Source organism: Podarcis pityusensis (assembly GCF_964106645.2).
Source record: "Podarcis pityusensis genome assembly, chromosome: 3".
NCBI lineage: Eukaryota > Metazoa > Chordata > Lepidosauria > Squamata > Lacertidae > Podarcis > Podarcis pityusensis.
In genome coordinates, this window is record NC_138026.1 from 41,363,374 (window position 1) to 41,386,584 (window position 23,211).

At 40.7% G+C, this 23,211-nt stretch overlaps 1 protein-coding gene across 5 annotated transcripts in view; it reads right to left on the reverse strand.

Moving 5' to 3' along the window:
- Positions 1-2,181: 2,181 nt before the first annotated feature.
- The window catches only part of CEP162 (centrosomal protein 162), a 35,300-nt gene continuing 14,270 nt past the window's right edge, over positions 2,182-23,211 (reverse strand). For 3 of the 5 annotated variants that reach the window (XM_081000019.1, XM_081000021.1, XM_081000020.1), the window contains 19 exons: positions 23,086-23,208; positions 22,285-22,470; positions 20,898-20,967; positions 19,863-20,151; positions 18,039-18,297; positions 16,401-16,546; positions 14,876-15,106; positions 14,339-14,476; positions 13,144-13,256; positions 11,563-11,668; positions 10,935-11,061; positions 9,861-10,024; positions 9,027-9,131; positions 7,378-7,611; positions 5,907-6,565; positions 4,402-4,543; positions 3,953-4,051; positions 2,870-3,004; positions 2,182-2,565 (listed from right to left, as the gene is read on the reverse strand). In XM_081000019.1, coding sequence (XP_080856145.1) covers positions 2,341-2,565; positions 2,870-3,004; positions 3,953-4,051; positions 4,402-4,543; positions 5,907-6,565; positions 7,378-7,611; positions 9,027-9,131; positions 9,861-10,024; positions 10,935-11,061; positions 11,563-11,668; positions 13,144-13,256; positions 14,339-14,476; positions 14,876-15,106; positions 16,401-16,546; positions 18,039-18,297; positions 19,863-20,151; positions 20,898-20,967; positions 22,285-22,470; positions 23,086-23,208 — 3,551 coding nt within the window. In that variant the 3' untranslated portion in view covers positions 2,182-2,340. The remainder of the gene's footprint in view (positions 2,566-2,869; positions 3,005-3,952; positions 4,052-4,401; positions 4,544-5,906; positions 6,566-7,377; positions 7,612-9,026; positions 9,132-9,860; positions 10,025-10,934; positions 11,062-11,562; positions 11,669-13,143; positions 13,257-14,338; positions 14,477-14,875; positions 15,107-16,400; positions 16,547-18,038; positions 18,298-19,862; positions 20,152-20,897; positions 20,968-22,284; positions 22,471-23,085; positions 23,209-23,211) is intronic. The other 2 variants (XM_081000023.1, XM_081000022.1) reach the window with 2 other exon arrangements.

A 23,211-nucleotide genomic window follows, 5' to 3' on the forward strand; every position in this document is an offset into this window, starting at 1 on the left:
TTGGTTTGTTTAAATAATTTGAAATTCAAATTTGCCCATTTTTGTATTGAACATCCTTCACTCAATGAGCAGCTTTCTACATCTCAAAAGCTTGCTTCTAGTGTTAAGTCTGAATGAGTCCAAGGAGGATACATATATATACATATATACATATATACATATATATCTGCTACTAAAGCAGTTGCATTAGGGAGTAGTAGTTGCATAAGGGAGTGGGTGGCGCTGTGGTCTAAACCACTGAGCCTCTTGGGCTTGCCACTCAGAAGGTCAGTGGTTCGAATCCCCGTGACGGGGTGAGCTCCTGTTGCTGTGCCTTGCTCCTGCCAACCTAGCAGTTTGAAAGCACGCCAGTGCAAGTAGACAAATAGGTACCACTGTGGCGGGAAGGTAAATGGCATTTCCATGCAGTCTGGTTTCCTTCATGGTGTTCCATTGTGCCAGACGCGGTTTAGTCATGCTGGCCACATGACCCAGAAAGCTGTCTGTGGACAAATGCCGGCTTCCTCGGCCTGAAAGCGAGATGAGTGCCACAACCCCATAGTCGCCTTTGACTGGACTTAACTGTTCAGGGGTCCTTTACCTTTTAACCTTTGTATTAAAAGAACAAGAAGCTGGAACACAACACCATGTCTGTAATGGCAGGTTTATAGCCAGAAATGATGGTTTTGTATATTACTTTGCTAGGTGTTATTTCTTTTTAAAAAAATAGAAGGTGGGAGAACAGACTGTGTACACTAGACTGTGTAGGGACACACTGGTTTTTTTTAAAAGATGGACCTCATCTGGAGGTTAAAGTAGTTGCGCCTTTGTGAGCTTGCCTGCTCTGCCCCCTTCCCTCACTTTCTATGACTTCATTTAATCTCTAGGGAAGGTGGAGATCATGTGAAGTAATGTAGCACCATGATGATACCACAAAGGCCTTTTTAAACAATGCGTACTATTTGATCCCTTGCAAAGTTAGGGCTCCACCAGTCTCTGGATAGCGAAAAGCTTAGGCATCGCTAATTGTGATGGATCAGGCATCAGGAGTGTCATTAAATGGCCTGGTGCTGGTGCATGTAAATTAGTATTTTACATGACTAAATATTGTAGCATTTTGGTGTCACTGTATCAATACTAGAGTGGATAGTATTTCCATGGCCAAATAGAGTGGCACATCATTTATGGGAAAGGATACCATTAGTGTTCTCACTTTGGGGAATCTCAAAGCAGAGTAGAAACAAATCAGCCCCTTTGTTTCAGAGGAAACAGACTCTAGGGCAGATGGTGCGACTTTCACACTGACTTGAGGCCCAGTGCTTTTCATGTAGCTGACTAATTTTTATCTGGCTTTGATGTCTGAAAGTGGCCTTAATGGCCAATGGTCCTGTTTTTGCTCAAGATCGCCAATTATGATTGGCGGCCTTGCCAATGAAATCTTTCCATCCTAGGATATCTAAACCAGCACTTTTCCAGCATTAACTGACATGGAAAAGGATGAGAATAGATGCCATTTGCAAATGTTCATTCTGTCCCTTCCAAGGAATTAAAAAGCTGTTAACCTGATAACGATTTAACAGTTGCCTCTAATGCCTAAAAACCACCTGTATGCCTTTATTTTGTCATGTTGCAACAGCTGTAGGAGACTGAAATCTGCTGCCATTTTATTGATGCACCTATGTCACCTTGTCAATGCTACAGTCACAATTTATGTGGTATTAAGAGCATTCATTTTATAAATACTTTATAAAATTATATATAGACTGCACTAGCAAGGCAGGTGCAGCAATAAAACATAAAATATCATTTGAAATGATGTGCATTTTCCTAATTTGATTTTTAGAAAAGCACCTGGAAAATTGTGTTAGCAGAGATATATATACACCTTACCTTTCAAGAGCCTTTATTCATACCTTTTCAAGAGATAGAAATCCACACTTTAAAGCTTTGCTGTAGTTGCTTCCAGAGTGGAAAGAAGCTCCTTTATTTATACAGGTTTAGGAGCAGGAATGAAAATGGAAGTTTGCTGACACCCCTGCACCCCAAAGGAGAAAGACCTGGTGAAAGTTGACATCATACGCTGCTTATGGATATTCCTGCTTGGTCACCAATAGTTTACTTTGGTAGACAAATCTTTTAATGCATCCAATAAAGTGCGGAGATTCTTTTTTGTGAAGGGGAAAAAAAGTTCAGCACTTCAAATTTGCAAGTAGTATTATTTAATATACAGAATAAAAACAAGTCAGCAAGGATTGGGATAAATGTATACAGGAGAAACCTGGGCACAACTATAAAGTTAAAAACTAATCACCTTTTGTGGCAAGGCTTCATCTTCTCTCTCTATTGAAGCTGTTTCACTGATTAAATGAGGAGCTTTCTAGTCTTCCAGTCATTTTCCGGCATGCTTGGGCCACCTGGTGGAATGATAACACCCTGTTTCTGCAGCTGCCGTAGAACATCCAAAATCGAATCCAGTTCAATGCGAAATTTCTCAAGCTCTTGGTTCTTCAACAGTGCCAGCTTCCGCCATTTCTCAGTTTCCTGGATTTGTTCAACTTCCGCAATATGCTGTGTTTGCTGTATTACCTGGGTAGTAAGCAGGTTCACTGATGAGAGATGGCAGCATCATTTCTAAACCCGACTGTTTCATTATCAGAGCATTTAGAAAACCTTTCATTTATTCTTGTTTTAAAAATTCTTTGGAAGGGGCTCTACAAACCAACACATCTAAATACTGACTAAATCAGGTTGCAGGTCTATCAGACTTTTTAGATGTGGCTTGAGACTCCATAATTTAAGTACTTGTTACATTAAGCATTTTGAAGGGCATTTGCACTCAGACATTTGAAACATTGACTTTTTAAAGAGAAGAATTCCCTGTTTTATTTACCTGATGAAGTTCTTGTTCTCTTTGTTCATATCTGGCCTCCAAGTGTTTGATCTTCCTTTCTAGACACACAAATCGTTTCATCTCTGGGGTCTGGCTCTCTCTAGCCTCTCCAAGTTCTTCTAACAGTTTTGCCATCTAAAATTTGAGAACACGAAATTACCTGTTTTTTTTTTTTGTGTATGTTCAACCGCATTAGCAGCAACAGATGTTCCTACACCCACTCAAAACATTTCTGGGGATAGGAGTTTCCCCAAAAGGAATTCAGTAAGCACACCCTCCCCATTGATTCAGTATGGGATGCAGCACGCTGGAATCTAATAAGCGCACTTGTTTATATAATAAATAGTAGGGATATTTTAATAAAGAGGATAGAAGTCATATGGATTGCACTAGCTTAGCGGCAAGGCTGGAATCCCAAGTACACTTGCTAGAGAGAGCTCCTGCAGCTGCAGCCAATCAGAAGCTGCAGCAGCCCTGTTGGATGTTTGGCTTCCAAAAGAAAGTTCAAAAATCGGAACAACCACTTCTGGGTTTCGATTGTTCGGGAGCCAAAACGTTCGAGAACTAGGCTGTTCGAAAACCAAGGTATATATGTATTTTGTGTGCGTGTGTATGCGCACATTGTCACATGTAAAAATTAGTTTTTATTTTTGGTTTTATATCTCATTCTGCAGTACAATACTGCACCCCTGTTTCCCATTTAAAATGCAATGGAAAACTCTGGCTTAAAGTCTCAATGAACAAAGCATCAAAGCCAATACAGTGGTACCTCTGGTTACATACTTAATTCGTTCTGGAGGTCCGTTCTTAACCTGAAACTGTTCTTAACCTGAAGCACCACTTTAGCTAATGGGGCCTCCCGCTGCTGCCGCACCGCCGGAGCACGATTTCTGTTCTCATCCTGAAGCAAAGTTCTTAACCCGAGGTAATATTTCTGGGTTAGTAACCTGAAGCGTATGTAACCCAAGGTACCACTGTACATAAATTGCAGAAAGGGGGAAGAGGGCAGAGTCTGGGCACCACATTGTTGTTCCTGCTCAAACTGTTGTTTTAAAGAATCAAATTTCTTATACTCTGAATTACCTCTTTTTGAAGAATTTCCTCTCGCTTTTGTGAAACCGCAAGTGCTTCTTGATCTCTTTGCAACTCACGAACTTGTTGCTGAAGATGTTTAATAAAGACCTATGGAAAGATTTTCAATTATTAGAATTTTTCAACAAAGTATCTCTTGAATCCTATTACAAGTAGGTAAGTGGAGCTTTGGTTTAACAACTTGAACTTTTGTTGAGTAAAGCTGTATTAAGATCACTTGAATTTAACTCTGACTAAGCATGTAAGATCAGCTATGACTAGGAACACAAAAAGACACTGGAATGGAGAATTGTGAACTTCACCTTAAATGAATACAAAACTATTACCATAGTATATTTCAGAGGCAAGATTACAGTACGAAACATTGAGAAACAGGAAACGCTGGCAGTTTTTTGAAGCAGTTTTTTGAAGCAGTGAGACAGACGACTGGTCTTCCTCACCTCCTGTGCTGAAATTTTGCTATTTAACTCGGCTGCCTTGGAAGTTGAATGCTCCATAGCATACTGACAAAGAATTTTCTCCAGCTCCTTTTGATGTGATGCTTTAAGCGCTGTAGTGTATTCTTCCAAATCTTCCTTTGCCCTGTAAATGTTGCAAAATAAAATAGTATGTAGAAGTTTGTTGGAAACATCAGAAAATAACACAGCATTTTCATGAAAAACAACACATTTTAGATTTGTATGTGCATTTATGCCTGTGATGTTCCTGTAGCAGTATCCTTTTCTGCCTGGAATCCTTCCTGTACAATATATTTTGGCTCATGTACAAAAAGAGGGCAAGGGATAAGAATGCTAAAGAAATGTTGGGTTTGCCCCCAAATGAACCTGGCATTAACCTTGGTCTGCATGCCCTTTAAAAACACAAATATTTGGCATGTGGTCTTCCCAGCTGGATAGGTACTGTGACATGGGAAAGGGGCTTGAAGCCTTTGCCCCCCAGCCATGGTCCCAACTGGAAATGCCATTCCCACCACCCAGTGCTAACCATGGGAGAAAATGGTGCCAACTGAAGATTTTATCCAATTGCAAATAACAGGCATAAGTGGAAAGAGAATCAGGCATGCAGTTGGAGAAAGGAGTTTAAAGCTCCTCTTGTCATGGCCCCAATTCAACGCATATCCTCCTGCGCCTACTACATTTTGAAAATACAAGCACAAGGTTAAAGATATGAAGAAGGTCATGCCTAGCTTGGCCCTTAGTCCCTGATGGGGACAGCTGCCTTAGAACCAAACTGCACATTAAATGTAGGGTGTGTGCTTGTGTGTGTGGTTTTTTCCCTAGAAAATAGCTATGTGGGGGCTTGATTTTTAAAGCTCCTCTTGTATACTGGAGTATCAGTGAAATTATTTGGGGTGACATTTACACGTCCAGATTTACAGCTAGGCTGAGCTCCCATGAAGACGGAATACATAAATAAAAATGTACATGTCACAAAGGTGTTAAAACACATTCTTTCTCCTCCTGCTGCTTCAAGCCACCACTGCCCCAAATGGAATGGCAGCCTTTTGCAGCTGCATTACAATTAAAATAGGGATGGCGGGGAGAGGAAGTCACTGTTTTCCAGCATGATAAGGTTTCCATTGTTCAGTGAACAAAGCTATGCATAACTCCTTGACTCTTCCCATGTTGGAAGCACAATACACTACAAAAAAATCTCTATGTTGGCTTAATTTACACAATTTATAGAAATGGCAGGGTATGGTTTTTCTGTGCCCAGAGTTGGTGGTGGGGTTATTAGAACAGTGTACCTACAAGCAGGAGTAGGAAACCTGTAGCCATACAGATGCTGGTGGATTCCAACTCCATCAGCCCCATTAATGGCTATAGAAGACATGAGTTGTAGTCAAAAACATCTGGATGCTGCCAGGTTCCCCACTCCTGCCCCAAGCCCAAGGAGTGACCTTGAACATCGCATTTTAAAAACTGCTCAGTGTTAAGTGAATTACCTTCTTACAAGACTTTCAGAATTTGCCATGGCTGCTTGAGCTTTTATCCTTTCCTGGCTTAGTTCTAGAGTCAACTTTTCTACATCATCTTTCAGACGGCTGTTTTCTTGCAGGACTTCTGAAATGTGACAATCGGCAAAAGCGTGGGGCTGATATATTTTCTCATCGAGAGTGCCGGGGAAGAACTCTTCATTTCTGGGGTTCAGCTGACTAGGTTTGACAATATCCTTTTTCAGGATTCCTGAAGGCTTCTCTTTAGCATCTGCTTTGCCAGCTGAGAGCATAATCCTCCTCTCTTTCTGAAGCCTTTCTACAGTTTTTGTGAGGTCCTGTATCTCTCTGTTTTTGGCAATCATTTCCTGATTTAGTCTTACCAGCTTCGCTTTAGAGTGAGCCTGCTCCACCTGGTATTCTAGCGACTGGAGGTCCGCATCATCTTTTGCTTTCTTCTGCAGCTCTAGCTGAGCTAACTGGTTTCTGAGAGAGTTTATTTCAGTCTGAAGGTTTTGCACTGTGATCTGGTGGGCTTCATTTACACTACAAAGTTCTCTTTCATGAGCTGCAAGGGTGGCGGCCTTGTCCGGAAGCTTCTGCGGCTCGTTCAGCAGCTTATATTCCAGCAGCTGCTCAAGCTCCCCAATCCTCTTCTCATACTGAATCTGCAAAGACAAGACCCCATGAAGTGACGCTTCCAGGTAAATTAGATTTGCATCATACACACAGATGGGATAGCCCAGTTGGTTAGAGCATAGTGTTGATAACGCCAAGGTGGCAGGTTCGATCCCCATATGGAACAGGTGTATATTCCTGCATTGCAGGGGTTTGGACCAGATAATCTGCAGGGTCCTTTCGCAATGGGCTGTATTGAGACTAACTGTGAATGCAGCTCTGCTCATGGGATGCTTCCATGGGTGAAAGGGAAGAGGCAGGTTTTGTGACTCCCTCACCCTTAACCCCCCGTGCAGCTTAAGGAGAGGATAAAAGGAGCACCCTAATTCCGCACCCTAAAAGGCTCAGATAAAGGAGCACCCTAATTCAGAAAGTTCTGCATATGGAAGCAGCCTTCCACACACATTGCTAATATGGAAGCAGATAGGCACCTAGACCCACATCCCCACTGGGATGCTCCTCTGAGCCTAAGCAAACTTGCTGTAGGCATCTTTTGTTATGACTATGCAACTGAATCTGCACAGGAATGAGCATACTTATTGTCCATGAATATGCCTGCATTGGAGCATGTCTATAATATTAAAGGTATTGAAATTTCTGGTGCTAGAATACAAAGAGTTTTTAAAGAATATATAAAAGGTAACTATGATCTAATTCCCACTCCTTGGTTCATTACTGTAGGATTCAGTTAACACTTGGGAGCGCCTAGGAGCAGCTCAAACTACTCGTCGGGAGAAACAAAAACTACGCAACCACATCAAAACAATACTGCTGTTTAAAAGCACAGTGGAGTCTAAATCACCTTTATCTTTTGAAACTGCTGCTCCATGGCACGGAGACTTTTCTTCGCTTCATCATCTTTACCCTCAAGTTCGGCTTCCAGCTTCTTAACTCTTCTCTCAAGAAAATCCACTGTATTCGTTTTTGCTGATGGATTGCCTTCCCCTTCAGAAGCAGTGGCCGTGGCAGCGGCATATATCAAAGCTGGCAAAGAATTTGGGTGCCTTCGTTTCAGTATCCCTTCCATTTCTTTAACCTTTCAAAAATTAGGACAACAACTATTAGTTACTGTGTTTTAACTAGGCTGAAATCACATGAGCTGCATTTTCCCAATGACAGAGAATATACTGACAGTAATTAAGATCATGGATGTAATCCTGTCTACACACTTTGCACTGCAAATGTTTAGAAATAGTGCTTCCAAATTTAAAATTCTATCATTAATGAGACATGGCTGGGATCCAAAAAAAGTCACACAGCAAGTTGTGCCTAAGAGTTTGGGCACACAGAGAGGCTTTTACAACTTTTTCTTTTTATAAAAAAACTGAACAGCAGACCCAGTGCCTTATCATAATACTCCTCTCTTGCAAAAATGGTTTGCTAGATGCTAGGAAGATGAACACTGGTGTCAACTGAGAACAGAGAAGGGACCATAGCTCACTCATAGAGATTTGCATGCAGATGATAACAGCATCAATCCTGGGCATTACCACTTAAAATAAATTAGGTAGCAGGTGAGGAAAAAGACCCTTGGCAGAGACCCTGGAGAATCACTGCCTGTTACTGTATACGATCCTAGGATGATAATACCCAAAGTTCTCTTGAGGATCTGAACCTAGTTGTATGATTCTTTCCCATATGCCATAAACATATACATACAGGAAATGAAAGTATAAGGAAGTAATAGCTTTAAAAGGCATCACCAAATTACATGAATCAACTATTAAAACCACAAAATTATCTCTGACATCAATATCTATAGACCACATAATTAATAAAAATCTTTATTTTTTTTCATAAACACATGTAGTAAAAACTTCATTACCTATTACTTATCCCATATCTGAAGTCTGGATTGCAGTTTCTTCTCTGACACTCGATGCTCCTCACCTACCTGGAATTTGATGCCCTACCTTTGGATATAATGCTATTTGAAACATTGCAATATATAGTTAAGATATATGGGAAGCAGTGTTTCGTTGTGCCTATGATTTGCCATTATTCTTCTCTCCTAAAGCATAAATGAGGAAAGCGGTAGCCCTCCAGATGTGGCTGGGACAACAACTCCATTCTTGACCACTAGTCATGCTGGCCAAGGCCAAGCAAAGACAGCGGGAGTACACAAAAATTTGAAAGGCCACAGTGTCCCCATCTCTGTCCTATAGCACTCCCATTTACCTAATTTTAGCAACCGAATCAACTCTGGCAAACAGTGGGTTGACAGATGTCACACCGAGATCACTCTTAGCTAGTTGTGCACCATTAGAACTGGTACAATCTAAACAAATTAAGATCAGCCCTACAAGTGCCTAAACACGTCTCCGATGCTACCATACATCTCGAAACTGGATTCGTAAGAATAGAGGCCAGAGTATGGCTCGCCACACTAAATTACCAGCAGAGACTATCCTCCCTCCCTTGCCTGTTAAGGGGAATTGTTGTACTACGTGCCTGCCGCTCAAGGTCTTGTATTCGTTTGGCATCTGCCGCTCTGTCCTTCAGCCGTTTCTTTTGTTGTGCAGACTGATTCCCAGCTTCACTTCTAAGCTGATCCACCTACACAGTACACAGAAAGGCACACAGAAGAGCGATGTAAGCAATCCATTCATTTTATCATTAGCACGACCTCTTCTTTAAAACCGTTAAAGACTTGCATGTGTACGAACAAGAACGATAAACACAGAAATTGGTAACCACGGTGCATAGGAAATGATCCCCTCAATCTTATTTACAAAACTTGTAATTTAAGCAGCAGGGGAAAATCAGTACCAGCATGGTAAATGAATGGGTCGTTTTATCCCAGTTTAGTTAGTGCCAAATCTCATGCGCAGAATGTTCTAACTACATATTCTGGAGTGGAAACTGAATTACAGCCTAGATTCAGACAAACCCTGACCTACCGTGAAACCAAAGAAAGGGAGACCATAGGCTGAGACGGGGAAGCTTGCTTGGCAGCCTGTGACTGAAAGTCATGCCTTTGGAAACTTTATGACAGATAAATCTATGATCATAAATGTGCAAGCAGAACTGCTTGAGCCCCTGACAGCTAGAAACCTGAAGGACGTTAGATGGGATTCAGCCCAAGTGTCACTACTCAGCTCTGGCCAAAAGGGAATTGCAGCAACCATTCCCAAAGTAAAATTCCTGAAGTTCAGACTGCATGGTGCCCTAGCCTTTTCTCTTATCTCAATATGAAAAAGTAAGATTTTGCTGTCTGGTCTCAGACGGCCTTTGCCTTGCTACTGCCTTGAGCGGTACTGGAGGGAAGTGTGACAATGCAATCACCTCACGCTGCAGTTTATCAATTTCTTCTTTAGCTCCTCGAAGGCGAGCTGCATCTCTGTCTAAGAGTTCCTGATTTTCTGCATACCACTGGAGTCTTTTCTGCAAGCGACCAATTTCGTCTTTGTATGATTCTTCTACAATCTTCATCTCATATGATTTTTCAGCTAGGAAGAAAATGTTCCAATTAAAAAAGTGTGACAAAGCATATCCGACTCAAGACTAAGCTTATTTTGGGCATTGGGGAAAAAATAGAGGCAAATTAATTTTAAATATCTTAAAGCTTTCTACAAAAGCCGTAAGATATTTAGATTTCCTCTTTGTGGTAAAAATGATGCTTGTGAAGAAAAGCTATAAATCATTGTTTTAAAGTCTGACAATTTGTTGTGGTGGCAGAGAGCTTTTTCGAGAGCTGCTATTCCTTCCTTTCCATTCTAATAATATACATAGAAAGACCAAACTACTACTGATATGCAAAGAACCAGTGGCCTGGAACCAACACCCCCCCTCCAATAATTCCATCCCACGTTGCCATCAAAAGGAATTTAGGGAAATTTCTCCCACTGCCCCCAGTCTTTGATGCATACTTTCTCTCTCGGAACTGCTCTTGTTGCCTGTCCCCAACTCATATGTGAGCAGTTTCCTTTGCATGCAAAGGGTCCTAGGTACAATCTCTAGCATCTCCAGAAAGGAGCAAGATCAGGTGATGGAGAAGACCCGACACTTTGAGGAGGACCTTGCATTAGGCAGCTTCCTATGCTTGTATGATGATAAATTGTTTCATTTGTGAGATTTCCATCACACAGGCCCACCCCCTGGTAGACAACTCACAGAAGCAAATGTTGTGCAGTACCCTGCTCACGTGTTTCTGGAGGGGTAGCTGCCAGTGTACATATAATCCAGCTACTGCCCCCGCCATCTCTCTTGATTACCCCACTCTTCCCTGGTGTGTTAATGCAAGACACAGTATCACAAAAGCTTAATACAGTATTAATGGAAACACAGGTTTTATATTCAGTGAAGTAAAAGATCTTATTATTAAACGGAGGATTAACCTGTTCAAAAGCAGTGCTTTACCTGAAGTGGAAGTGATTTGGGCTCTTGCTAAATCTCGTTCCTTCTTCACTTGCACCAAATCTACTTCAAGGGCTTGCTTGTCTTGCTTTAGACGCTTTCTCTCTTCGAGCAAATTGCTTTCTATAGTCTTCATCCCCCACACCCCAGGAAAACAAAAGAGAGATACAGAAAACATGCCATAATAATAATTTTTTATTATTTATATCCCGTCCTCCCCAGCCGAAGCCGGGCTCAGAGCGGCTAACAACAATAAAAGTAACACAGCATTCGAAAATCAATTCAGCCATGAGGATAACACCTCTTCTAACCATTGAAGTGAACTGAACTGATGCCTGGATAAAGTGAGAGATTTCCAGGCATGGATCTGCTGTACTGGGGCCACAGCATGAGGGGAGCAGATTTGTTATTTCCCCTTGTGCCAGCAGCATCAATATAATGCAAATTATAGTGTCTTGTTTAGAGGTCTCCATGCAGCTTGGCCACAGCAATTTATCGTAAATGGCCCATTTGTTTCATTATTTGAAATAAAAATAATTAATAGTAATAGCAACTTGTTGGCAAAATGTATAATGTTTTAAGTGGTGTCTATTTCAGCAAACTAGTCTAAAGAAAAAGCATAAGTACTTGCCTTGGCAGCCCGAAGTTCTAAAATCAGGTCAGTGAAACTCTGATTCCCAGCTGATTCAGCATTCTGCACTCCACATGATAAAAGGTTATTTTTATCCTGTTGCTCTCTAGTTTAATTTTGAAAAAAAGAGAGGATTATTAATTTTATACAGCTCATGGTTTGTTGAAGTAGTTCTATCTAAACACTATTCCTGCAATTAAATCAGAGTAATTTTTAAAATATCCAGCCCTTGTTAACTCATGCTGGCCTGATTCACATGTCATGTCAAGGTATAGTTTGGTGCTGATTGTTGGAAGACTGTTTTATTCTCTCTGGTGAGAAATATTGGTGAATGTTTATTTTCCCTAGTACTGTCAGAGTGAGAGGCTGTGAATCTAGTGGGAGTCAGCACCCATAGGTAAGAAGCAGGGGTGGGTGAATGTTAAAGTACCCCAGGTGAGCTTTGGGATAGGCCGCCTGAGACTTTCTCTCTCCCTCTCTCTTGTGATTTATTGTTTCTTCTGCCTCCCCTTCCCCCTTCCTTCCCTGCTGCATGGGTATTCTCTCTTTATGTGATGGTGAATTGGTTGGATGGGCACTGTATTGTTGACTGCTATGATGCATTAGGGGTTGATGTGAAAAGGTAATCTGCATGCAGCATGTATTTGCAGGGAGTTGCACAGAGCCAGGGCACAGGGGACCATGCAACTTGGTGACAGAAGGAAAAAATAGGCACAGCTTAGTGGTGGCAATGGAACAAAAGATGCTCACATCTGATGCCTATATCTGCCTCCCCACAGCTCCAGAATACTGTTGGATGCTCTTCCACTGTGCCCAACAGCTTGGTGGTGCTATTGCTAAATGCCAGGTCTGTACAGAATAAGACAGTGCTCATTGAATGGCATACATTGAATGGCATGCATTACTGAAACATGGGTGAGAAAGATGGGGGTAGAGGATTATACCCTTGGTCTTATTTACTGGTAGGTGTATTCTGTCACTGAAAAAGTACAATTCATATGATTTTCTTCAACCTATTTAACACACAGTAATTACTTTTTCTATAAAGTGTTAGTGAGGGTCCTCTCCCCCTTTTGTCGAATGGAATGTTAATGTGTTGTATGATACCCCTTTTCTTTGGTATAATGTATTCATGTATATATATTTTTCACTGTAAGTTCCTTGAAGACTCTTTAGATGACAAGCGACTAAATTTAATAAAACAAACAATCATTGTTATACTACTTCTTGAAAAGTTAAAGAAATGGAAGGGACACTGAAAAGAAGACACCCAAACTCTTTGCCAGCTTTGATACATTACTGCTGCTACAGTCAAATGGTATATAATTTTCTAAAATAAATAAATGATATCTGTGATCCTAAGCCTGATTAAGCTGACTTCAATGGAAGAATTAAGTTTAACTCCCTTCCACACAAAAAATTGGACATGCATTTCAATCCTATGTACGTTTACTTGGAAAAGAGACCTATAGTGTTCATTGGGGCTTAATCGCAAGTATGTGGGCAGCTTCCTCTTCACATTCACATTAAGACCTGCTTAAAGTCATCTACATTTTTCATTAGATCCTCAAATAAACTCACCGTAAAGACACCAACTCAGCCATCAAACGCTGGTTCTCTTTAAACATGTTTTCTTCATTTTTCTTGTTATTTAGCTGCAGCTCTTTCACTTGCTTATATAATCTTTCATTTTCCTTCATTGAAATATCAAGGATTAATTCACTTAGTTGTTATGTATTCATGTGAAAGACACTTCTTAGAAATTACTCTTTACAAATTCCAGAAGGGTAGCCTTTTCTTCCGTCTCCATATAAATAAGTACCTCATTGAACTAATCAATGCACATTGTCCCTTGCTTATGAATGGACTAACATTTTCATGCATGTCCCAGCAATTGTCCAGCTGCTCTACCTTCATTATCAGTCTTTTATCTACCAATTTCAGATACCAATGTCTTTTCATATACGATATCTTTATTGTCATTGTCCCATACAGAACAATGAAATTGGAAATCTACATAAAATATTCAAAAACCCCTAAAAACCCTGAAACCCCATTTTAAAATACAATATACTAAAGAGACTCCTTATGCTACATTTAGAACCAGAATTGCATTTGCGTAGAAACTGTTTCTCAGGAGGCTAGTCCTGGTCTTTATAACCCTATACCTTCTTCCAGAAGGCAGAAGCTGAAAGAGATAATTTCCAGGGTGTGTACTATCCTGTGCTATCTCTGCAGAATTCTTATGGCACCTGACAGCATAGATTTGATCTAAGGTGGGAAGAGTGCACCCAATTATTCTCTCTGCAGTCTTTACAACCCTGGACAGCATTGTTTTTTCCCTGGCCGTGCAGCTCCCAAACCACACACACAGACCATAAGTTAATACACTCTCCACAGTTCAATGGTAAAATGCCATCAACAGGTCCTTTGAGAGATTGTTTTTCTGGAGGATTCTCAGAAAATATAACCTCTGCTGTGCTCTCTTCATCAGGTCTTTGCTGTTTTCTTCCCAGGTTAGGTCACCTCTCAACTCCATTCCCAGAAATCGAAACACCGAGACCTGTTCCACGCACTTCCCCTCAATAATAAGTGGTGTCAGGGCCATTGCCTTTGACCTTCAACAATCTGGTCAATTCACTATCAAGCTCCCCACCTCTCCTTTTATTTTAATACAATGCACCATAGTTCTCAACCTGGATACAGCTTTAAAAACTGACTGTGTAAATACTTTGTGAGTTTTACTCAGTGAAGCCACAGTATTAAGTATATCTACCTGTTGATACCCTTGAAGGAGAGTCTCCTGATTTTGGACTTCTTTTTGGATTTCTTTCAGCATTTCTCCATCATCAGGAATTCTTTCCAAAGCATTTGACAACTTTGTTCCTTTGTTCGGGTCTCCTCTGTTATTTAGCTGAGAAAACATGAACTATGATTAACGTATACTTCATAAAATCACTAGGAAGAAAAAGCCCTTATTAACAGATTCCTGTACCTTTAACAGACTGTTCTCTTATTTGTATCTTATGCCTGTCTCCTTGCAATATAGCAAAACATATTAAGGGGGTGGGGAGCAGCTTGCTTGGCTACCAGCTGAAATAGCCTTCTAAACGCAAAAGGTCACTTCCTGCAAGGTGTTTTAGCTAGCTATGAGAGACAACATTTTATCCATGGCTTGCCATGATTCCCAATTTGATTTTATCAGAACTAAAATGAAATATATAGTAAATGCTGTTTTTAGTGAACTGTATTAAAAGTGGTTTTTTTTTATTAAAAAAATTGAACAGGGAAAGGATATAACTAGGTATAGTACCTGTGTTTGAAGAATGTAATTTTCTTGGTTTAGCTGAAAAAGGTCTTTATCTTGTTGCATTTTCATTTCTAGGATCTTAGTCTCCATTTCCTTCTCCTTTTGCAAAGATGCGGCTTTTAGATTCTGAATCAAATCATGGGCTTTGGCCAATTTTTCCTCTGCTTCCTGAACTCTTTGCAGTAAATAAAGCTCCCTCCCACTATTTTGGGATGGAGAATATGAGGCAACCTGCTGTGGGGAAAAAGTATACTATTCTGACAGCTCATCACACAACCAAGATTTATGGATCATTTTCTTTCACTTCTGTAGTACAAATTGCAAGTTTCAAAATTTTCAAAGACTGAATTTTATGAGAACCACTTAGCATTTTAAATTGAGAGAGGAAAACAACAACAATGCAAGTGAGTTTTCCATGAAACAAGATGTCAGCTTCAAGGTCAACTCGTTTCAAGTGTGAGGTAAGCTTTGGCACTGCAGAAAAAACTTCATGCATTAAAAATGTAGTCAGTTGTTTGGGAGCACCCTGGGCTGTAGCATAGATATGGATGTTATCAAATTAATAGATGGAGAACCATTGGAGATGAAGTGAAATCAATATCATTTACTATGGGTTGGGTTTAATTTAGTATTTCCACATATGGAAAATCAAAAGGTCTCCTTTTAGGCATAGGCAAACTCGGCCCTCCAGATGTTTTTTGGGACTACAAACCCCATCATCCCTGACCCCTGGTCCTGTTAGCTAGGGATGATGGGAGTTGTAGTCCCAAAACACCTGGAGGGCCGAGTTTGCCTATGTCTGCCTTATGCAGAAGAAGAGGAGGAGTTTGGATTTGATATCCCGCTTTATCACTACCCAAAGGAGTCTCAAAGTGGCTAACATTCTCCTTTCCCTTCCTCCCCCACAACAAACACTCTGTGAGGTGAGTGGGGCTGAGAGACTTCAGAGAAGTGTGACTGGCCCAAGGTCACCCAGCAGCTGCATGCGGAGGAGCGGAGACGAGAACCCGGTTCACCAGATTACAAGTCTACCGCTCTTAACCACAACACCACACTGGCTCCACCAGCCAGAGGCTATGATTCAATGAAGGCTTACATGAATGAGCAGGGATAGAAGTTGCCCCTTCCTATACTCTCATTTATGGACCTCTGCATCCAACCTTATGCAGTTTTCAATGACAGCTGTCCTGCCTCCAGTGGACACTTACTCTATTAAATTCAAAGAGAAGGCAACACACTTTTGTAACCCGAACGGGATCTCTAATGCTGCACACACTTTTTGTGCAATGATTTGGAGTTACATTATAAGTGCAGTGTAAATCAGGCCACAGATCAGAACAGATAGAGTGCATCAAATTACATATGTATTCTCTTCTCACATTTGTAAGGGTAGACAACCTGGGTGACACTGAGACACTCCAGGACAGCAGGGATTCCTACGACTCTACAAAAAGTTTATATCTGCTGCAGTACTGTTATTCCCTTGCAAGTCCCCTTAAAAAATTTCAATTTAGCAGCAATGACTTACATTGTGTGTCTGTAAGCAAGAGTCACTTTCTTTAGCTGGCTGTTGAAGACTGCTTGCAGATGATTGTCCAGGTGTAGCACAGTAATTTCTCTTTGTAGAAACTGGATTGTTTGCTGTCTGTATTGTCATAGTTCCAGAAAATGTTTCTTTGATGAGAAAAAAAATATAGTGGGCGCTGTAATCTTAATAGCCCTAGCTATTTATATGGAGACATAACATTTCATTGAACAGATCATGCAATGTACAAGTGGAAAAGCGAATACTACTACTGGGCGAAATTCCATGATGCCTATTCACTAGTAGAATAGACTTCTGCTTCCATAAAATAACTTCCCCTTCCTTTCCTCCTCTTTGCTGTGTTGAGGGAACTTCTGGAGGAGGTGGAGGTCACTCATGTGACATTAAATGTTGCCCACTGCTGTTGTCTTCCTGCTTTAAAATTACAAAACCAAATACTGCTGCCATACTTCCAAACCACTTTCCACAGTTCACTATTCTTCTTTATATATCCCATTACCCTCTAAGTATTTAAAATGACATATAATCTTCTCTTACAATTCTCGGGGGGGGGGGGGAATCCACTTTAAACAAGGATCAATCCTGTAGGGAACATGCATGTTAAAACAAGGCACTTGTGTCTGACAAGTCATTTTACAACTTCACCCCCTCACCTTATTTCTGTGCTTTTATATTGTAAACATACCACCATCTAAAATATTTCCTTCCTGCTTTAACAACCTTACCTACTCAAAGGTCTCTAAACAAATCCCACTGCTACTTATTGTATCTAGAATTCTGACATCAAATCCTTCTCTAAAACACATCCTTTGCACAAATTCTTTCACTTAATGTTGTGCAGCCAAATCCTATACAGATTGACCACATGGTAAGTATGCACAGGAATGCATTTACAACTTGTTATCCCAGCCTCAGCCTCCCTTCACTTTGTCAACTCTTCCTCCTCCTCATCTAGATTTGGATTGTAAACAAATTAGGAGAAAGTTCTATATTTTTCAGAGTATCCTAAACAGAGCACCGTGTTTACCAAACTGAAGGACACTAACACATAGGTCCTCAGTTTTTTGTTTTGAATTCTGACTTGCTTCCCTGAATCATCAAACTTGATAATCTATCCCATCTTCAAAAAGCAGTTTAGAGAAGATCCACAGGAGCTCTTTGTAATGAGAAGCTGAGGGAAAAGAGCATGCACAGGGTGATCTTTTCCCTTTGGGACTCCTTCATGGCCAACTCTTTATCTGCTGCCTTACAAATAGTCTCAGGCCACAGTGGCTTTGCCTCGGGAACTCGAGGTCAAAGATACTCTGCAGTCTCAAACAGTTTGCTGAATATAGTTGACAAACTGGAAGTGCAGTTAACTAACTACACCTTGCTTTAAAGAAGTTGAAATGCCTTGTGCAATCACGTTGCTATGTTGAGCACTGGTAAATCTACCAACAAAATTTTTTAGGTTAAAACATATGTTTGAATGTATCTAAAAGTTCCACGTTTTTAAACAGTATTATCATCTTGCAAGAAGCAGTATGCAGTAATATTTAACCCTGAGGAATCCTACACTTGACATTTTCCCTACATTAAATCAAACACATCTGCATTAAAGACACACTAAAAATCCATTACCTTTTTGTCTTGGAGGAGATTTTGTTTTTAAAACTGGCTTTTTGATGTTTTCCTTTAATGTCTTCTTCTCATTAATTGTGGAAAAGTGCTTTAATGGAGAACTGGATCTTCCATATCCAGAACTCCTAACAGAGCTATGGGGTCCACTTAGAGATTTCTTTCTATGTACAGCAGCTGTATTTTTGGTATTTCTGAATGTTACTTGTTTGTTCATCACCGAATTTAGACCTTCTTTAGTCCAAGTGTGGGACAGACGGGTCTGGAGACAACATTATATATTATTAAATCAACCAGCTTGGCTTTGAATGTAAAATCAAGTCAAGTGTTTACAATGAGCTTAACACAACAAGTTTTATACAGAGTGCTCACCTGTCAATCATCAGGTATCAGGTGACAGAACTTCAAAGGAAAGAATCTGCTTGAATTCAAGCCAGAATGCAAAGGAAGAATTGGGAGCACACTTCCTGTTAGCTAGTTAGAACTTTCCCTGGTCATCAGGCCAGGCAAAGTAGGGCATAGTGTGCCCAAAACAACCTGGTGAGCAAACCTCTGAGGCTGGTAGGTCTAATGAGACTCAAGGGAATAGAGGTTCCACACCAATGATATATACCAGATTACATTTCAATGTGTTGTGCTATTCAGCTCATGTGTAAAATTTCCTCTTAGCTCCCAAAGTCTGGAAAATGAGAATAACCAGGAAACAAATTTGTGTGCCCATGCAGAGGTACCAGCTTCTGTGGCAGGGTGAAGCAGCCTTCCTGGCACTGCCATCACTGCAGCTTACCTGGGTGGGGCTGGGGTCAGAGCTCTGTTGGCCAATCCAGCACTACTGCTGGTGCACCTAAGCAGCCCTGACCTTCCATTGCCCTGCTCTATCCAGGTAGTGCAGCGACACAGCTGTCAGAAGAGTGGCTCTGCCTCACCGCTACTGATGGGCTATACTGAGAGAGGTGAAGGCTGCATTCTTAAAACAATTTGCCTGGAAGTAAGTCCCACTGAAATTGATCTCGCTTACCCGAGTAAACATGGGTAAGAGTGGGATGGAAAGAAGTCTGTTGATAATATTTTAAAGGTCTACTAAGACTTCTTTGATATTCAGCTGCCTAGCCCTCAGCTGCTTCAGACACAGAAGACAAGGCAGCTTCTGTCTTCAAAGCTGCATAATCAGAGAAGATTAGCCAAGAGTGTCAAGACAGGTGAGGCAGGAAGAGGTCAAGGAGGAAACTGCAACAGTGAAAAAGTTAGAGCAAGGGTCAGCAACCTTTTTCAGCCGTGGGCAGGTCCACCGTCCCTCAGACCATGTGGTGGGCCGGACTATAGTTTGAAAAAAAATAATGAACGAATTCCTATGCCCCACAAATAACCCAGAGATGCATTTTAAATAAAAGCACAGATTCTACTCATGTAAAAACAAGTTGATTCCCGAACCGTCCGCGGGCCGGATTGAGAAGGTGATTGGGCCGCATCCGGCCCACAGGCCTTAGGTTGCCTACCCCTGGGTTAGAGGAAAAAAATGGGGAACAATAGCAGGGATTCAACAACAGAGATCTTTATTGGCTGAGCCCAGTGTCTTGGACTTCTTTCTAGGGAGGCTAATTTAGTTAACCATCTTTGGTGCTTGGTGAAGGAAAGTGAGATAAAAATATTAAGGAAAAAATAATCAATCAATTAATCCTTGCAGCACCCAAGGGCCTAACTAGTGAATATTATGTACAATCTGTTTATTAAACAGACAGACAAACAAACAAATAAATAAATATATTATGTGCATAGCTGATCTTTATACTTGCATAAATCTCTTTAAGACACTGAGATGCTGTTTACCTGGTTAGTCTTTTTGTCTTGATGCAGTACTGAAGAACTTGGGAGACTATTTTGCCTCAACACATCATGTTTAAGTTTATCAATCCGTTTGTCCTTGCCAGTCCTTTGATGAGGAATCAGTTCACTATCTTCCTTTGCAACAGCTTGAACAAAAACATTCTCTTGTCCACTATGCTGCTCCAATGAACAGCCAATGTTTTGCTTTTCCTGAGCAGTAGCATTCTGCTGCTCTTCCAGTATTAAATGGCTCATTAATTCATCAGTGCCGTTGTGTGTTGCTTTCACAGGGCTACAGAAAAAAAGTGAAGAAAGCACAATCCAAAGATTATATGCATTAGGTTTTAGTTTACACATTATTGTTACGTGACTGTTAACGGGATACATTAAGACATATGGCCTGATTCTGCAGGACGGGCTTTAAGCAGTCATGGAAGAAACCGTGGGTGCTGCAGGAGCTAAAAAGCAGCACCTTATATGAGGCTGAGTGGAAAAGACACAGCTTGATATTCCCAGTTTTCTTTAACAGCATTTGCAGGTAGGGCTGGGAAAGTACCTGCCTGAAACCCTTGACAGAGGCAGCCAATGAATGTAGACAATACTGAGGTAGATTGACCAATGGCCTGACTTAATATAAAGCAGCTTTCAATGTTGGAAAAGACTAGGGTTGGCTCCTACAGCTGGTGCAAAGAGAAGAGCTGTTCACTTATGCTGGAAACTGTGCCCAGTCACAGCACCTGTTCTCTTAGTTTAGCATTCTGCAGGACTGGACCATTAGAATCTATTTCAGGTGCACAACAGCATGCCAGCTTCAAAGTTAAGCCAATAACTGTATTAAGTGAGTACTGGCAGTATGGGACTTAATCTCAGGATTAGGTTTTAAGGACTGATCTGTCTCAACTGCAAAGCACAAACTGCAAGCTAAGACAAACTCCCAAATCCTTTGGACAGAGGTTGAAGAAGGGGGAGGGGGCAAAGAACAAGACAGAAAGAAAGGACATTAATTGGCATAAACTGTGTATTTTCTAGAATGAATACCTTGCAGGGTCCCTGGTAAAATCTGAATCTGCTCTGATAGGTTTCATCAGTTCTTCTATGGTGGGGAGATCTAAGTAGATGAAACGACAACATTCTAGATCAACAAACAGTAATGAAATACTTTCAAATGAAACTCACCCACTGATTCTGTGTTCATGTACATGCATGTGCACATCCAGTATGTCTTTGGCTATAGGTAGTCTCCTGTTATATGTAATGTGATCTCTCCTGTCTATGGCATAACATTCCTTTTGTAACGACAGCAATCCTTTTGAGATATAATTCATAACCTCCCCAGACTATTTACAAACCAATTAATCTTCACTTTTATGTATGTGTTTAGTAACTGTCTTACATTTTGGTCAGGTCTCCTGTATATGCAATCTTTTTTAGTGAGTGAACAGTTTGTGTGACTCCTGGGTCAACTTTCACATTACTAAATGAACACACTCAAACGGTATCTGATTAAGGACCTACCACTCTAAAAATGAGCATCGTCAGTGCTTCAAAATTTACTTTCATGCTGTGCTAGTATCTCAGCAGGTAGCAAAGACACAGATGAATAATAATTCACTGGGTGGCAGTTTCCACAGCAAGCTGCTGAGGGTCAGTGGGGCTAATAGTCACTTATGAAGACTGTATGTGGAAGATGCTCCTCTTTATCTTGGCCTTTGAGACCATTAAGATATTGTTTTATGTTGCGCACTTCTTTTGCTGAATTTGTTCCATTTGGAACATTTTTATGTGCTTTTATGACTGTAATGGATTTACTTGTTTTTATAACTGTATATTATCTTGCTACAACCTGCTCTGGGACCTTATGTTGAAGGGCAGGTGATAAATATTATCCATAAATAAAGGGAGAGAAGCTATTGTGAACAAAAGAATGAGCCATGAAGGATCTCCGTGGAAACCAAAACACTATCCTCAAAGCTGAGGAAGACCTCATAAACATCTAGGCAAGTGCAGGTTCTGATGCAGCAGACAGCAGGATGAGTCATCATGGAATTAAAAGGGAGATTTTTAAAAAAAGGACTTTGCCCTCAGCCTGGCTCAGAAAGTGCTCTTGAAGCCATGTGTACACTAGAAGACAGACTGCATTAACAATTATGCTTGCCTTTGCAACAGTGTGCAGCCAATCTTTTAACTAAACTGTGGTTTGGTGCTAGTGCAACTGCAGCCTACTAAACATAAGGATTGAATGCTGGAGATGGGAAAATAGTGTCTCGAGAGGAGAGGTAAAATAACATGATTCCAAGAGAATTCAAGGACTCCATCCCCAAGCCACCAGTGTTGGTATAAGCTTGTGCTGGAAGCAATAATAAATCAGGAATCATTTATGTGCATATGCCAAAATAAAGTTGTATTGGGAATTTTCAATATTTACCAGAATCAGTAGTGGAGGTATTTTTGGGACAGCCTTCTGTGTTCGGTGAAACATCTTTAGCCAAGTTCTCTTCTATTTTACCACCATGAATTCTTTGCTCATCAGAATCTCCTAAAGACTGCTCAATATGGCAGTAGGCCTGATGCAAAGCTTCAATATCACTATTCGTTTGTGCACCAGAAATACCTGAGGAGGGTCAGGTGAAAAAGTCAACCAAGATGAAGTGAGCTGAAATGTCAATAAAGCAATAGCAACAATTACCTAAGATACTAACAGTAGAATCGTGTCCACTGAGAAACATATCTTACAAGAGTTCAGTAGGACCAACTTCCAAGGAAGCAAGTTCAGGATTGCAGTATTAGGCTGAAGTTCACAATAATTAAATATTGGTTGCCACCAGTGACAAAAATATAGATTACATCCTTAGCCATTAAAACTCAGTAACTAGTAAGAAAAAAACAAAGCATTTCTCTTCTTCAATTCAGAACTAGATTTTCAAAACTTAGGAATTGCCTACATAATCTTTTACCTTGAGAAAACATTAAGCAATGAAGACATGTTAGAGTTATGCACTTCTAAGCCTCTTCCATTTGAAATGCTTGATTCTTTCCTGTTGAAATCAATATGACTTCAAAGAGCTTAGCTTTGGCTGAATAAGGCTCTAAATGTTTACATGATCAAAGGGTAATTGTGAAGCAGAAAGAGCTAGAACTGACCAAGACAGACTGCTCTTGCCTTACTTCTGTTTTCAGCATGGCTAACAGATGTGGAAAGAAGTAGTCAATAATAAAGAGGGTTTACCTGTTCCATTCATTTCATCGGCAGCGGTTTCTTGAGGTAGAGGGTGTTCTGTCACAGCTGCATCCTGCTGCTCACCAATCTTTTGCATCTCCAGGGTCGAGTCTTGGGAATCGAGAAGGACAACTA